Raw genomic sequence first — 16326 nt, 5'->3', positions numbered from 1 at the left:
TGGTCTTTCTTTTTATATACATATATGCTTTCTTACCGTGCACCTAGGTATTGTTTCTAGACGGAGTGCTGTCCACAACTTCAATATATATATATATATATATATATATATATATATATATATATATATATATATATATATATATATATATATATATATATATATATATATAACAGTCCATGAGTCTGGCATTTACAATAAAACATTTTTACATTTTTAAGACCTGAGAGTGCGGACCCTTTTTGCTGTTCAATTTGGATGAGATACAAAGAAACAGAGACCTGAATGAGCTAAATGTATAGCAAACATCCAGTATAAGTGTAGAAATATGCATGCATTATATTCAATACTAACGACCTTATGTATTGTGATACAGCAATATGACTCAGTCAATGCGACACATAACGAATAAGAAATTGTACAAAACAGTATATATAATCCACATCTGCATTTGTGTGCATCATTATTAAGTTAATAAAAGACACGACTCATGAATGACATTACCTATATCCCCCGTAAGTCTTTAAATAGATACACACCTGCTGGTTACTGAGATAGGCACTGGTACAGAGCTTTGATCACCGAGAGTCTGTCTGTCGGCTGCTTTAAAAATGCTACATTTGAATATTTTATTTTATTTTTTTTCATTTTTAAAGGGCTCCCAGTAAACTTTATATATGGTTTACACAAGTGTAACCTTATAATCTGAGGCCACAGACTGCAGACATTTGGCAGTGTGGATGGGGCAAATTTGCAGGGGGAAAAGTGACTTCCTAACAAATTCCAGCAATGTCACAGAGACATCCAGATAGATGGGTGGAGTGACACCGAGTAACACAGACAGACAGTTACAGGCACTCGTACTGATGTGTAACGAGGGCAGACAGATACACCGAATGTGATGATAATACACTTAAAATTGAATATAAATAGAACGCCTGTATCACATGCACCTGAATGTTCACTCCTCGGTAGAATTACATTAGATGCAACTACCACATATCTGTCTACCAGTTTATCCATCACCTGTCTATATATTTAACCTTTTACTTCTATTAATAAATGTCTATATCTAACACCTAAAATAGACTCTGCATAACAAGATCAGGTAGGAGTCTTGTGAGAGTGTAAGTTTGCACTGGATTCCAAGTGATCCTGAAAGTCTGGTGCTGTGGATCTACGGTGCATACTCGGTAAAAGAGATAATGTTCTACAGAGGATATGAGACTGGGAAAGAGCAATGTTAATACAGATGAAGAAAATGTACTAGAAGCAGAAATACAACTCAATTCTAAGTAACAGTCAGGGGCAGAGGGAGTTACTGGCAAGACAGCCCTGGCTTTACACTGCAGTGCAAAAGAATAAATGTTACTGGGCAGAGAGCTCTGGTTTAACACCGGCAGCAGGGCATGAGTCGAGACAGTTACTAATGACAGCCCTGGTGACTGACCAAAAGGCATGAGCAGGGACAGTTACTGGGAGAGTTCTGGTATGCTGGTTGCAAGGCATGAGTGGAGACAGCGGACAGCTCTAGTTAAACACTGGCTGCAGGGTTTGACTTGGGTGGAGACAGTTATAGGAAGACCCTAGGTTGTACACTGACTGTAGAGTGTAAAGAGAGAGCAGCTTCTGCATAGGTTGCAGGGTAGGGAATAAGAGGGGAATTCCATGCCGGTTGTAGAGAAAAGGGTGAGTTAATGGGAGAAGGACCTCTATTCTCATCACTTGGTGAAGGGACGGAATAAGGGAGAGCCACACAGACATAGTAGCAGTTCTATGCTCTACTATGTTCTCCAGGTGCAATGGAGAGGCAATGGGGAGGCTACTCTGTCTCTATATAGGCAGATGGGCTGCAGAAAGTTACTCGGTGGAAACCTCTTGCTATTATCTGGGCACAAAACAGGATCACATCAGAGACAACTCTACAGATTCTTCCACACTGACTGCAGGTCATCGGAAATACTGATGTAACTAAAAGCAAGCCTTTGGTCCTATAGTGTCATGAGAGTAACTCAAGGCATCTGAACTGAGAAGGAAAGGACACTGGCTCAATGGCAAGAGTTTTTTTTATTGGAGAAGACCTAAAATTTGTACAGTTTAGAGAAATCTGGTTTGGCAGGGACGACAAGTAACTGGTCTTACAACAAGGGTTTATTGGGGAAGAATAGGTTCTTTTGCTACATAGAAAGGGAAGGTGTGGGGATTTGATTCAGAAATATTTAAAAGCAGCAATTTAGTGCAACAGAGAGAGGGAAAAGCTGAGAAAAAGAGTTCTGTGCCACTGACTCCAGCACAGGAAAGCATAAGCTGACATAGGAGAGAGGGCCCTGGTACAAGAGAGAGTCGCTAGTTATGAGAGAGAGAGATGGAGAGATGGGAGACTTTGGTTCAGCTGCACTGTTACTGTGGGAAGTAACCTTGCTATACACAGGCTGTGAGACTGAAACAAGGACGGGTGATTAAAAGGAAAGTCATTTTTCTACACTAGGCAACACGTCAGAGATTTCAGGTGCAGCACCGTCTTCAGGGCAACAGAGAGTAACGGAGATACTGGGAGGAGAATTCTCATTATGCTATGTCTGAAAGCAAGCGTCAGGCTACTTGTAACAGGCAGTTAATTCTACATTGAATCAAGGTCAGAAGAAAAGGGTGGGGGTACTGGAGAGAGGGAGAGCAATGATTCAATGCTAACTGCAGGACAGAGGAAAAGGGAGAGTTAGCATGGGCATCACTTGGGTTCATCACAGGCTTACGGGTAGAAGAGAGTTACTGGGAGGAAAGCTCCAATTGCATGGCTACAGGGCGAGAAGAAAGTGAGTGCCACTGGCTACACAGCTTATAATAAACACTACATACAGGACAGAAGAAATCAAGAGTGAATAGAAGGAATGTTCTAGCTCTGCAGGCTGCAGTAGACTGACTGCAAGGAAAACTCTTGTACTACCCTTGTTGCAGGGCAGGAGAACTCGAGGATAACTAGGACGTGAGCTTTGCCCTTACACTGGCTGAAGGATAGAAGAGAGTGTCACTGGAACTTTCTTTCTTCACTGCCAAAAACAGGGGGGTATTGTGGTATGAGAGCTCTGCATATACACCCCCTGGTTCTGTAGGGTAGAATACAGGGAAGGTTACAGGGGGGTAAAGCTCTGGTTCTACATTGGGGTTTCTACTTCTACACTGGCAGCAGGACAGAAGCTAAAAATGACAATCTGTAGTCTATTTAAAGTAGACACGTAAAAGTATTAATAATACACCAACACAAAGCAAAACACAGTCACCTGTTGCTCCAAACTGTCTTTGCCTTTGAACAAGATAAGAGTGAATCCATTCTATGAATCAGCCCTTGCAAATGGCAATATCTTAAACAAACTGGTACTCACTCTCCCATGGATAGAACATCTCCCCAAGATATCAATTGTTCTACTATATGTGGGCATTAGGGCGTGGGTTGTAAAACACCCAGGGGCCTGAGCCTATTTGTATCAATTCTTTTTGAAATTAAAAAATGAAATCTTCCCTAAACCACTGCAATAAGCGTAGATATCTTTGGTAACGTCACAATGGGCCCCCTGTTGCTACAGATTAAGACCAATCTATAGTCATCCTTTGAGCCTGCTTATGGCATAGGGTTGCAACAGAATATCCATTCCACTTCTACATATACGAATAGAACACACACACTAATACAGGGTATATCACCCTATACAATATATGCCGCTTATTCTGCTAGCCAGGTCCCCCTGCTGGAATGGTCTGGATATATAGCACATTTCTACATACACCCTCATTTCAGCTCCCCCCGCATTCACCACATCCAAGTGCCTGTCATGCTGGTTTTGCCAAAGGACCTGTTGGTTAGAAGCTTGCGGTGCTAATGTCACACCAACTAGGAGTGTCCCAAGGTGACTGTCGATGTCCTTATTAAGCTGGCACTACATTGAGACATGGAAAGAGCAGTGTGCCCACCGTAGGTGCTTCTCTACCCAAACTAAACTTTTCACCCCAGAATATTGTCCCTCCTTCTCCCCACACTGGGATTCATTCACATAAACTGCAGCTGTGCCCTGTACCCCAAGTAGTTGCCTACAAGGCCAATACAGCAATACAATGCCCAATGCACACATCTTTCCCTTGGCATAATGGCTGTTAATTAAAGGAGCCAGGAGGCTGTGCCCATCATGCCCACAAACTATACGGGCAAAGCAGTCGGTTATGGAAGTTGACGGCACTTGTCACTGTATAGAGAACTAGTAAGTCCCAGCAAACACAATGCCACCCTATTAGGGGTCCCGCCTTTCTCTTCCAGCCTTTTATCACTTACTAATAACAACACAAAGCCACGGGCAGCACACAAACACACAAACACAAACAAACACACAATCAAACAAACAAACAGACAAACATATGAGAGAGCCGAGGGCTCATACAATCTCATACAAGTAGGGGTGGCCCCGGCGGGCTCTACATAGCGCCTATAGGACGTTCTTCTATAAAGCCATTCCCTGAGTCCAGACTGGATCCCCTACACCCCACGCGTTTTCCTAGAACGCTCGCAGCCCCCCGACCCCCTCTCAGGACCCGCACACTCACCGCTGTTGGTAGGAGCCGACCCCGGGCACATTATGCTGGTGACTCCCGTTGGCTCCACCGCTCCTGATCGCCCCGGGCTCGGGAGGAACCCCGCCAGTCCCCGGAGCCGCAGTCACCTGCACGCTGAAGTCCGGGAAGATCCTGATCATCGCGCCGGCCGCTGTGTTCCCGTGCCCGGGCAGATCAAATCCCCTGCCCGGGGAGCCCCGCACATCATCCGGCACAGAGAACCGAGGAGAGAGGGAGGGAGACAGACAGAGGAGGAGAGACAGAAAGAGAGGGAGAGAGAGGGGCTGCTGCACTCACACCATCCTCCTAGTGAGCAGCTGCTGCTACTACTGAGCCTGCAACTAGTGACAGCCACGGACTACTGTAGTGAAAGCCGTAGCCACACACTGTCAAGTTCACTCTCTTCTTACTGCACTATCTACTTACTGCACTGTCTACTGCACTCTCTACTGCACTTTCTACTTATTGCACTCTCTACTTACTGCACTCTCAATCGTACTCTCTACTTACTGCACTCTCTCCTGCATTCTCTACTTACTGGACTCTCTACTGCACTCTCTACTCACTGCACTCTCTTCTGCACTCTCTACTGCACTCTCTACTTACTGCACTCAATACTGCACTCTCTACTGCACTTTCTCCTTACTGCACTCTCTACTGCACTCTCTACTAACTGCACTCTCTACTGCACTCTCTACTTACTGCACTCTCTGCAGCACTCTCTACTTACTGCACTCTCTACTGCAATCTCTACTTACTGCACTCTCTACTTACTGCACTCTCTACTTACTGCATTCTTTCCTGCACTCTCTACTTACTGAATTCTCTATTTACTGCACTCTCTACTTACTGCACTCTCTGCTGCACTCTCTACTTACTGCACTCTCTGCTGCACTCTCTACTTACTGCACTCTCTACTTACTGCACTCTCTACTTACTGCACTCTCTCCAGCACTTTCTACTTACTGCACTCTCTACTTACTGCACTCTCTACTTACTGCACTCTCTACTTACTGCACTCTCTGCTGCACTCCCTACTTACTGCACTCTCTACTTACTGCATTCTCTATTTACTGCACTCTCTACTTACTGCACTCTCTGCTGCACTCTCTACTTACTGCACTCTCTGCTGCACTCTCTACTTACTGCACTCTCTACTTACTGCATTCTTTCCTGCACTCTCTACTTACTGCATTCTCTATTTACTGCACTCTCTACTTACTGCACTCTCTCCAGCACTTTCTACTTACTGCACTGTCTACTGCACTCTCTACTTACTGCACTCTCTCCTGCACTCTCTACTTACTGCACTCTCTACTGCACTCTCTACTTACTGCATTCTCAACTGCACTCTCTACTGCACTCTCTCCTGCACCCTCTTCTGCACTCTCTCCTGCACTCGCACTACTGATACACAAAATTTCCCTACACTCTATTGTACACACACAATGGTCTTTTTGCACTTTGGAGATCTTATCTTGCTTGCAAATCCGTATGCTGTATGTACAATGTACTCTGTATGCACAATTCATTTTATACTGTGCACACAATTTATATATATGACGAAGATTCCAGTAAAAAATTGAAACGTTGATCTTTAAATAAACCTGCACTTTAATTGATCTAAATGTCTATGTGGAATCATCCTTGGTGTGCCGTCATCGGTGGGGATATCCAGATTCTTTAAAGACTGGCACCCAGGCATTGTATATATTCTTATGGCTGTGTGCTCCTACTCACTGGAAAGAGAGAGACAGAGAATACCTGGTCCCTGCTCTGTGTAGATAAATGAACTGTATAAACTTGCAGCTGCCTGGGCACCCAGACACATCACAAGCTGTACTCGTGCCTGGGGTTGGGTAAAGAAGTTGTTTTCAGACTTTTTGGGTCCCAGCCAACCCATTTATGACTTACAACATTTGGTGGAGGGGCAGATGTGTGTATATGTCACATCAGGTGTCGGTGAAATGATAGTTGCAAGAACAACTAGAGGAGTAAATCTTTGTCAACCCTAAAATTTCAACTGGCCTTCAGGCTGACCCCCCAGTCCCCCTTTACTTTGGATCCCCAGCAGTTTGGGAAGAGAACGGGTACAGACTAGGAATCAAACAGGCCCTGGCATTTCAAGTACACACACAGCCCAATAAATAGTAGGGATCAGAGCTGGAACTAGGAGTAGGCAAAAGAGGCTTGTGCCTAGGGTGCAAAGCTTGGGGGCAGCAGGCAAGTACCTTCTCTGTTGCCTACATGTACTCCAGGCCCATGTCCCCTCACTGACCAGTGCTGTTGGGCTCCCCACAAAGTATAGTGTGTGCCCTTGTTTGTACACTCATTTGTGCATGCTTGGGGGGGTTGGGTTGCCTAGTGTGCCGACAAGCCTGTCCCAGCACAGGTAGGGATGCATCATATCTTGCTTGTAAAGATTAATCCTTGGGAATACATTCATCCACTCTGGCATTAGCTAGAATCCACTGTCCAGGCCTGGAAGGGAAGCTCTGGTGTAGTACACACAGTATTCATATATGTGCACAGATTATATCACACAGGTATGCAACAGACACTGTTGTATTAAACACGGCACCTGCAAACAAGACTTGTTTACACATTAAATGCTTGCTCTACTGAATGTCCCCATTGAACTAAATGTATTTGTATTGTATACAAGTAACCTGCATGTTCCATTGTTTGCATGGTGATTGCACATTTACTCTTCCACTGGCACTGCATATGCATTGCATGCACTCTGCCCTGTACACAACCTTTTATATATGTTCACTGTATAAACACAATTAGTTACGTTTGCAGGGACTGTGCAATACGTGGAGGCTTATTTATTAGTGGTCGCATTTTTTTGAAAACACGACTAAACTCACAAATGTTAAAACCATGGAATATATGAAATGATCTGACTATAAAGTACAAAGGAAAACAAGCACTGAATGATGCACTGAAATATACGTATACTTAGAAGACCACTAAAGATTTGAGCTTTTCAGACAAATACTAGCAAAAACAAAAAAAGACGTCTAAAAGTCCAAATTGGTTTAAAGCTATCCAATAGGATGAGCTCATATCCCACTGACTTCTATAGCATCTCAACAACTTTTACTTGGCAAAGCTTTGCTTTAGAGGTTTTTGTGGTTTTTACACTTAATGGAGGAGGAAAGTCTTATCCCACTTGGGGTTGCCAAATGTTAGGCACCCCAAGTGATTATCCGAAGCCGTGCCACCTTCTTCTGAAGTCCTGAATGTGGAAGTGCCAAAAAGCCGAAGTCTCAAATGCGGAAGTGCCGAAAAGCCGAAGTCCCGAAGTGGCAAAAAGACCCGAAGCCACAAAATAGCCGAAGCCAAAGTCCCGAAGCGGCGAAAAGACCCAAAGTCATGAAAACAGCCGAGGCGAAGTTGAAGTCCTGAAGCCACGAGTTCAATTCTACTGAACACCAATGTTTGTGTGTTGTTTTTTTTTTTAAATCCCCTGGCCACCAATGTATTATTTTAAAACTCTAAAGGCCCCTGCCGCCAATGTTTTTTTAAAAAATATTCTTTGGGGCCCCAATTTTTTTAACTTGTAAAGGGGGCCCTGGCGCCAATGTTTTTTTAAAAAATATTCTTTGGGGCCCCAATTTTTTTAACTTGTAAGGGGGCCCTGGCGCCAATGTTTTTTTTAACTTATAGGGGGGCCCTGGTCACCAATAGCTTTTTATAACTTGTGTGTGGGGAGGTTACTGTCTGTGTGGTCTTTTAACTGTGATGTAGAGTGGGCGGGACCTGAGGATGGGCTTGGGGGCGGATTTTTTTTTTTTCTGGAAATTTTGTTGCATGGGGCCCGTGATTTCTAATGGCCGGCCCTATGCACACCCCATGCGAAGAAAGAAGAAGCCGGAAGTGAATCACTCTGTGGTGCTCGCTGGAATACTGTGCCGTTTTCTGCTGATAACAGCACCAGCCCGGGGTGTCAGATAAGCCAGTGCAATCACTTGGGGGCACCACAAAACGGGATATGTCTTTCCTTCTTTAATAAAGCTCAAAATTAGAGCTGTTTAGAAATATAGGAAAACCACAAATTTGTTGATTCGTGGAAAAAACGAAATCTGATTGTTAGTAAATGGGCCCCGTAATGTACGTATATGCTATGCTGCATTGTATTTTAGGTACTTGCACATGAACTGTATATGCTCTGCTCTTTCTACAAAGCACAACATAAAATATGTTCTCTATATAAATAGAGATACAATTGCCTACAAAAGATTATTTTTATACACAAGCTACTGTATGTCTTTTCTCTTCTCAGTGTAAACGCTGTATCTCGGATTAACCCAGGATCCCCAGTGCAAAATGCCACATAAAGTGCCTTCCCCAGACATCCAGGGCACCAGCTGTGCATACTTCTTTGTAAGGAAGTGGCTGTGTATCCTCAGGCCCGGAAAGCAGATAAAATAAAAGTAATCAGGCTATGAATGGGCTATTGGGGGAAAGGGGTGTGTGGCCTAAACCCACTGCCGCTAGGACAATGGAGAAAGAGAAAGTATGTGGATTCCCCCCCACCACCACTCACATATTTCATGTCACCCCTCTGAGTTGTGATGATCCCTCTCTAGTCATCCTTGTTCATTCTTTTAATTCGCCCTTTAGTTACTGGGAATCTCTACATCTCTATTGCCTATTATCCTTTATGACTGGGGGATTTCAGACTCTCTAACTGGCTGATTTCCCCAAGTGCAGGGATTCTTAACTTCTGGGTTGTTTAGGGAGGGTCTCCATAATTTATTTTATCGTGTAAAATGTCTATCTACTAATAAAGATGTCAATTAAAAACAAGGCATGTAGAGGTATGGGATCCGTTATCCAGAAACCCGTTATGCAGAAAGGCTGTGTCCCATAGACTCCGTTATAATTAAATAATCTAAATCTTAAAAAATGATTTCCTTTTTCTCTGTAATAATAAGACAGTAGCTTATACTTGATCCAAACTAAAATACAATCAATCCTTATTGGAAGCAAAACCAGCCTATTGGGTTGATTTAATGTTTACATGATTTTCTAGTAGACTTAAGGTATGAAGATCCAAATTACGGAAAGATACGTTATCCAGAAAAACCCAGGTCCCGAGCATTCTGAATAGCAGGTTCCATACCTGTAATTGGTTCATAATCAGCTTTGGGTCACAGAACTGATCCTGCAATTTAATTTAGGTACCATAGACAAATCTCTCCTAGATAATTTGTTTGTAATATCTCAATATGTCACTCCACAGACCCTAACAACCCCTTCCCAGACCCTAACAGCCATTCACCAGATTCTTGCAGTCATGCAGTCATTTCCCAGATGCAATTTCCATGATGCAATTCTTCTGGCTGTTTCAGCCATTCTCCAATTCTTGCAAATACTCACCAGAACCTCAAAGCCATACCAGAACTGTGAGTCTTCCTTGGGGTTCCTTGAACACTTGATCACCAGAATCTTGCAGATAACCCAGCACAGGGAAGAATATGAAGGCTAAAAGAGGGTATTACAGGTATGGGATACATTATCCGGAAACCTGTTATCCAGAAAGCTCTGAATTACAGAATGACTGTCTCCCATAGACTCCATTTTATCCCAATAATCCACATTTTTAAAAATTATTTCCTTTTTCTCTGTAATAATAAAACTGGACTTGATCCAAACTAAGATATAATGAATCCTTATTAGAGGCAAAACCAGACTATTGGGTTTATTTAATGTTTACATGATTTTCTAGTTGAGAACTAAACCCTAAAGATTAATATGGCTGAAAATGCCACATTTTATATAATGACCTTATTGCACTAGGATAGAGTTTCAGCTTGTCAATAGCAGCAATGATCCAGGACTTCAAACTTGTCACAGGGGGTCACCATCTTGGAAAGTGTCTGTGACACTCACATGCTGAGTGGGCTCTGAGCAGCTGTTGAGAAGCTAAGCTTAGGGCTCATCACTAATTATCCAGCTGAAAATGAGTTTGGTCTGTAATATAAGATGATGCTACAGGGCTGATTATTAAATTCTGATGCTAATTGCACTGGTTTCTGTGCTGCCATGTAGTAATTATCTGTATTAATTACTAATCAGCCTCATATTGTGACATTTCTATTATGTGTACGGTATATTGTGAGTGGGTCCCTAAGCTCAGTAAGTGACAGCAGCACAGAGCATGTGCAGTGAATCAGCAGAAAAGAAGATGAGGAACTACTGGGGCATCTTTGGAGACACAGATCTTTACTGCTAAAGGGCTGTGGTTGCCTTGGGCTGGTACAGAAGCACAAAATATAATGTACAACATTTCTACCTACTCCTTTGGTTAAGCTTTAGTTCTTCTTTAAGGTGTGAACATCCAAATTACGGAAATATCAGTTATCCGGAAAATCTTAGGTCCTGAGCATTCTGGATAACAGATCCCATTAGATTAAAAATGTTTAATATGTTCTGCAGCTTTCGGTTCTCCATCTGGGTTACTGGAATTCCTTTTAATTCACTGCCGTCCAACCATTGCTTCCCTATTTGTCAGACTTTTCTCCTAATATAAACATACAGATCACTTTTCCTTCTCCTCGTGCCTCTGAAAACCATTATATTTATTAGATAAACAGTACTTCCCTAATGCTTGAATCGGCTGAACTCCAGGCATCTGTAATGGGCCCTTATATGATATGACAGGCAGGGTAAGTCATTATTCAGGGTCCGGAGGTCAGTATGTAACGTGCAAAAGATTCACTGAGATATTCTGCATTAGGAATCAGTTACGGTATGTACTCTGGAGCACAGACAAGGCACAGAGCTGCAGTGTGAGCAGCGGATATTAATGTACCGTTTTTTATAGGGCTAGAAATACATATACCTCTTATATAATATGATATTGCATTTCATGTTTTACATGTAGTGCTTTAAGGGATTTACTGGAATAAATATTCCATATTGCTATTCATGTCACAAGCAAAAGTGACCTGCTGATAAGCAGCACATGAAGATTCATACAACATCAGCTTAACAAAATAATAAACTAGAATAATAAGCTACACTATAGAGTTTTGGACTTTTACAGCCCATGGCCACCACAGCCCTTTAGTAACAAACATCTGTGCTTATTAGATGTCCCCGGTAGCTCCCATTCTTTTCTGCTGATAAACTGCACATGCTCTGGGCTGCTGTCACTTACCCAGGGCCAACCCCTTAATATACAGTATATATACAATATATCATTCATGATACCAGGCTTCTTATTAATCAGCCCTGAGACATCAGCTCCGATAACAGATGTAGCCTCACTTTCCATAATGTTTTGATTATATCCTGCGGCACCTAAGTTTAGCGTCATAACAGCAACACACTGAGCATGTGCAGTGCCACTGACACTCCAACCATGGCCTAATAATGGGGAGATGCTGTGTCCATCTTTTTTAATGTCTGGGTCATTATTGTTATATTTTTACTAAACATGTGGACTGGTACAGTAAGTTTAAATATATAAAACATAATTTTTAGCATTTTGGGGGCTGTCGTTTTCATTTAAGTACCATCAAAGCACATAATCACACAGACAGATTTAAACATAATCTCTTAAAATAATTACATTTTAGAATCATTGTTCCATTAAATATTCTACTTTGATCAATTAGCCGCCCTATTCAGCTGAGGTAGTTGTTCACCTTCCAAACACTTTTTTTTGCAGTCAACTGTTTTCAGATCCCAAGAAATAAAGACTTTTTTCAATTACTTTCCATTTTTTTGTTATTTTTTGTTATTTATGAAAAAATTTAAATTCATTCGAATAGTCCCGACCCGAAAACGGAAATCAAATTCAAATCAAGTTTTCGTCTGAAAAAAAAAAACGCGTGTCAAATTTTTTTTTGACGTGCAACATTTTTTTCCTCTCATCGGAATCTATGGGGCATTATTTTTTTGAGCAAAACTTGGCTCATCACTACTATTAACATCTTCAAATAGTTCAAGGGACATCTGCCATTGACTTCTACATGAACTTGGCAGGTTTTAGGTGGAGACCAGTCGAATTGTTCGAATTCAAATTTACCATTCAAACCTTAGTAAATTTGCCCCTAAGTGTCAGTGTGTATGTACTCTCCACTAAACATCCAATCAAAATGATCAAGTTATTTGTAAATGTAATTGCTTTATATAGCAATATTTGTCTGGCTCATTGCACTCCTGATTCTGTGTCCTCAAACAGTATGGCAAAACCAGCCAAATAACTGATTTCTGCTAAAAGCGTTCTGAAAGCAATCAGATCGAGGTATAAATATAAGATGTACATTTAATTCATATTTTAAAAGTAGGATCATTGTCCTACTTTTTTACCTGATAATGTTGACCTTACACTAATAGAAGGGACAAACATATTCCCCTGTAGGCACATTGCTGTGTCTTTATTGTATCCCTTTCTGTTCACATATATATATATACAGGGGTTGCTTAGAAAAGAACACTTTTTGGGTAGAGTCCCATAGACAAATTAAGCCAATGTGGTAGTCTGAATCCAGTGTTTACACCCAGGGGTTAAAGTTATTTTTTGTGATACAGGGCACTTGGCATCGTTGTGCACTCCGTCAGTGGTTTTGATCCTGTTGTAATCCAACTTTGTATCAAGCTCCCATTCCAGGTTGACAAAGAAATTCCTGGCGTTAATCCCTTGACAGCTGCAGAGGGAGACGTTTTAACTGACCAATTGCTGTGTGTGTGTGTGTGTGTGTGTGTGTGCAAGGGTTTCATGGTTATTGTTTGTCCCACTGGTGCTGAACATTCTACTTGCCTGGTAAGTGTACACTACTCTTTTTCATATGTTCAATGTTACACCTTATGTTAAACTACAAATCCCAGCATTCCCCACTTTCTCAAAACCCATAGAAGGCGAAGGCAATGATGTCACTGTTATTAACAGAGTTACCACTTTCCTTGTTCATCAGTCTTACTTAGATCAGTTCAGAATCTCTCTAATCAGATCAAGTCTGCTATTTTCTTTAAAAACACAAAAAACTCTTTATGGAATGGTCACACGCAATGTTTGGTGAATCTGGCCCTAAATCAGGGAGTCATATTAGCGGCCCAAGTTTTTGTTTAGCGTTATTTATGTATCACCTTGTAATTGTCACCTTTCTTTACAACAGAACACTTCATCATATTAAAGGGGAGCATGGAGACCCCCTAAACTTTAAGGGACTAGTGATGGGTGAATTTGTGGCAAAGAAATTGCGAATTTCCTGTGAAATTCGTAAAATGGCGAATTCCCACCTGGCGAATAAATTTGCCCATCACTATAAGGGACATATTTTTGTATCCAGCTCCAAAAGCAATGGCATAGACTAGATGACAGGGTTATTTTTTACTAGATGCTAAATAATTTATATATAAAATATATAAATGATAGACATATATAAATTATATATATATTTTTAATACATATAATACACAAAAGCCATGAATATCTTGTAAATGATATCCTTATAAACGGTGAGTTCTGATGTCATCAGTTATAAACGGTGAGTTCTGATGTCATTTCTGTCACATGACTCACTGAAACTTGTGTATTATAATAAATAAAGTACCCCCAGTTGCAAAATATGAGGAGTTCCATGACCTGTATAAAAACACTCAGCCTTCGGCCTCGGTAACTTATAATATCCTTATATTTTACGAAAGGGGGTACTTTATTCACTATATATATATATATATATATATATATATATATATATATATATATATATATATATTTAAAATAATAATTGACTATTTTTGACAATACACGCCCATTTGGGCAGTCGGCTCAGGGGTGAGACACATAGACAATAATGCAATATGTCAAGTAAAAATCCATCTGATTATGTGCCTTGTACAATAACCCATTGGGCCATGGGCCAACTGCTAAATCTGTTTAAAGGGTTGGCCAGTGTACAGCCAACTTTACTGAGTCTTGAGTCTCTGATCCTGGTTTAACAGCTTCTCACGATGACTGGATCTAGTGAAAATGACAATCTCCCAAGCATGATGTTAATTAGTAATTAAGCCGGGGCTAATAGCTTTAATGCTGATTATTTGGTTAATTACATTGTTAATAGGTACTAGTCTACCATTCTAGGCTGCAGTATTGACAGCAACTGGGCTTGCTTCTGATATTGCCTCACTTGAATTTGTATCTGGTTTATAAATGTAGGCATCCTACTTAAAGGAACAGTTCAGTGTAAAAATAAAACTGGGTAAATAAATAGGCTGTGCAAAATTAAAAATGTTTCTACTATAGTTAGTTAGCCAAAAATGTCATGTATAAAGGCTGGAGTGACTGGATGTGTAACATAATATTACTTCCTGCTTTTCAGCTCTCTAACTCTGAGTTAGTCAGCGACTTGAAGGGGGCCACATGAGACAGTTCAATGAGTTTGTAATTGATCCTCAGCATTCAGCTCAGATTCAGAAGCAGCAGTAATGACCCATGTGCCCCCCTCAAGTCACTGATTGGTTACTGCTGGGTAACCAATCAGTGGAAAGCAAGAGAGCTGAAAAGCAGGAAGTAGTGTTCTGGTTATTATGTTAGATATCCAGTCACTCCAGCCTTTACACATTAAATATTTGGCTAACTAACTATATTAGAAACATTGTTATTTTGCACAGCCTATCTATGTACCCAGTTTTTATTTTTATACTAAACAATTCCTTTAATAATGACGATGTAGGAAGCTCTACAAGGCAGCACTAAATTCCTACCGTATGCCTCTGTAAGACGCGCCGGGAGATCTGATCCCTCGCTTACCTCCCAGCGCGCCTCTCTTCCTGCTCCAGTGCGCAGGCGTTCACTTCCAGTGTGATCATTTTCTGACGCAGGCGTTTGATGCCTGGCATCATGATGCTGAATGTCATGACGTCACTATTCGGCGCCAATTTTGAATCTTTTGCTGCCAAATCTTCTTTAAAAGCTGAATTCACCATTTTGTCAGTGCCCAAGCTAGGCTTCAGTTTACTGTTCCTTCTAAAGTGTATTTTTGACTTTGATCTCCTGGTTTTTGTACTCATTTCTAGCTACGCACATCTCGTTGGTTTCCACAGCAGAAAGCCCGGGGCCCAAAAGGGCGTCGGTAAAAACCGGAATCCACAGGGTCCACCTGGGCATTAGAGTGTTTCTGTCACTGCGCAAGGTTCCTGATAATGTGAGTGTTACAGCCTCTTTGTACTTGTAATCATATACATTGTGCATATTTGTTCATGTTCTATTATTTTATTGTTCCCAGTCCCTCTGTTTTATGAGCTCTCCCATGGAAAACCATACATGAGTAGCCTTCCCAAGTAATACTTTTAACCTCCTGGCTTTTCTGGTTCCAGCACCGCTTGCTTGAACCTAGGGATATTAAGTTCAGTCCTCATGGACCACAGGGGATATACTAATCAACATGTTGCCCTTTCAACACTGGCAGGTCCTGTTAACAATCCCTTTCTGCCATTCCAGTTGGATTAAGTACTATCCTTGTAGATCTAGTAACTGCCATTAAGTGTACAGAATAGGGCGGCCCTGTGCATTTTGGCCATAAAACTTAAGACCAACATAGTCTAAAATTAGATTTTGGATGAACTGGAGGGCCTGTTCAGCCTGTAATTCTTTTCTGGATAGCAGGTCCCATACCCATATATATATTTTCTAAACAGTATTGTTTCTGTATATATAAATATTTTGTGGTACTATATTTAATTAAAAGGAGAATAGTGGCCCAA

General features: G+C 41.4%; 2 protein-coding genes across 4 annotated transcripts in view; one reads left to right on the top strand and one right to left on the bottom strand.

The window, feature by feature from the left end:
- npas3.S (neuronal PAS domain protein 3 S homeolog) overlaps positions 1–5022 on the bottom strand; it is a 334397-nt gene extending 329375 nt beyond the window's left edge. For all 3 annotated transcript variants that reach the window (XM_018233393.2, XM_041575379.1, XM_041575378.1), the window contains exon 1: positions 4591–5022. In XM_018233393.2, the coding sequence (XP_018088882.2) occupies positions 4591–4739 (149 nt within the window). In that variant the 5' untranslated portion in view covers positions 4740–5022. The remainder of the gene's footprint in view (positions 1–4590) is intronic.
- LOC108700312 overlaps positions 1–16326 on the top strand; it is a 782191-nt gene that overhangs the window by 574109 nt on the left and 191756 nt on the right. The window lies entirely within an intron of this gene.

The sequence above is a fragment of the Xenopus laevis genome, chromosome 8S (genome assembly GCF_017654675.1).
Source record: "Xenopus laevis strain J_2021 chromosome 8S, Xenopus_laevis_v10.1, whole genome shotgun sequence".
NCBI classification, from domain to species: Eukaryota; Metazoa; Chordata; class Amphibia; order Anura; family Pipidae; genus Xenopus; species Xenopus laevis.
The sequence above is the reverse complement of the archived record's forward strand: the minus strand, read 5'-3'. Positions and strand labels throughout refer to the sequence as shown.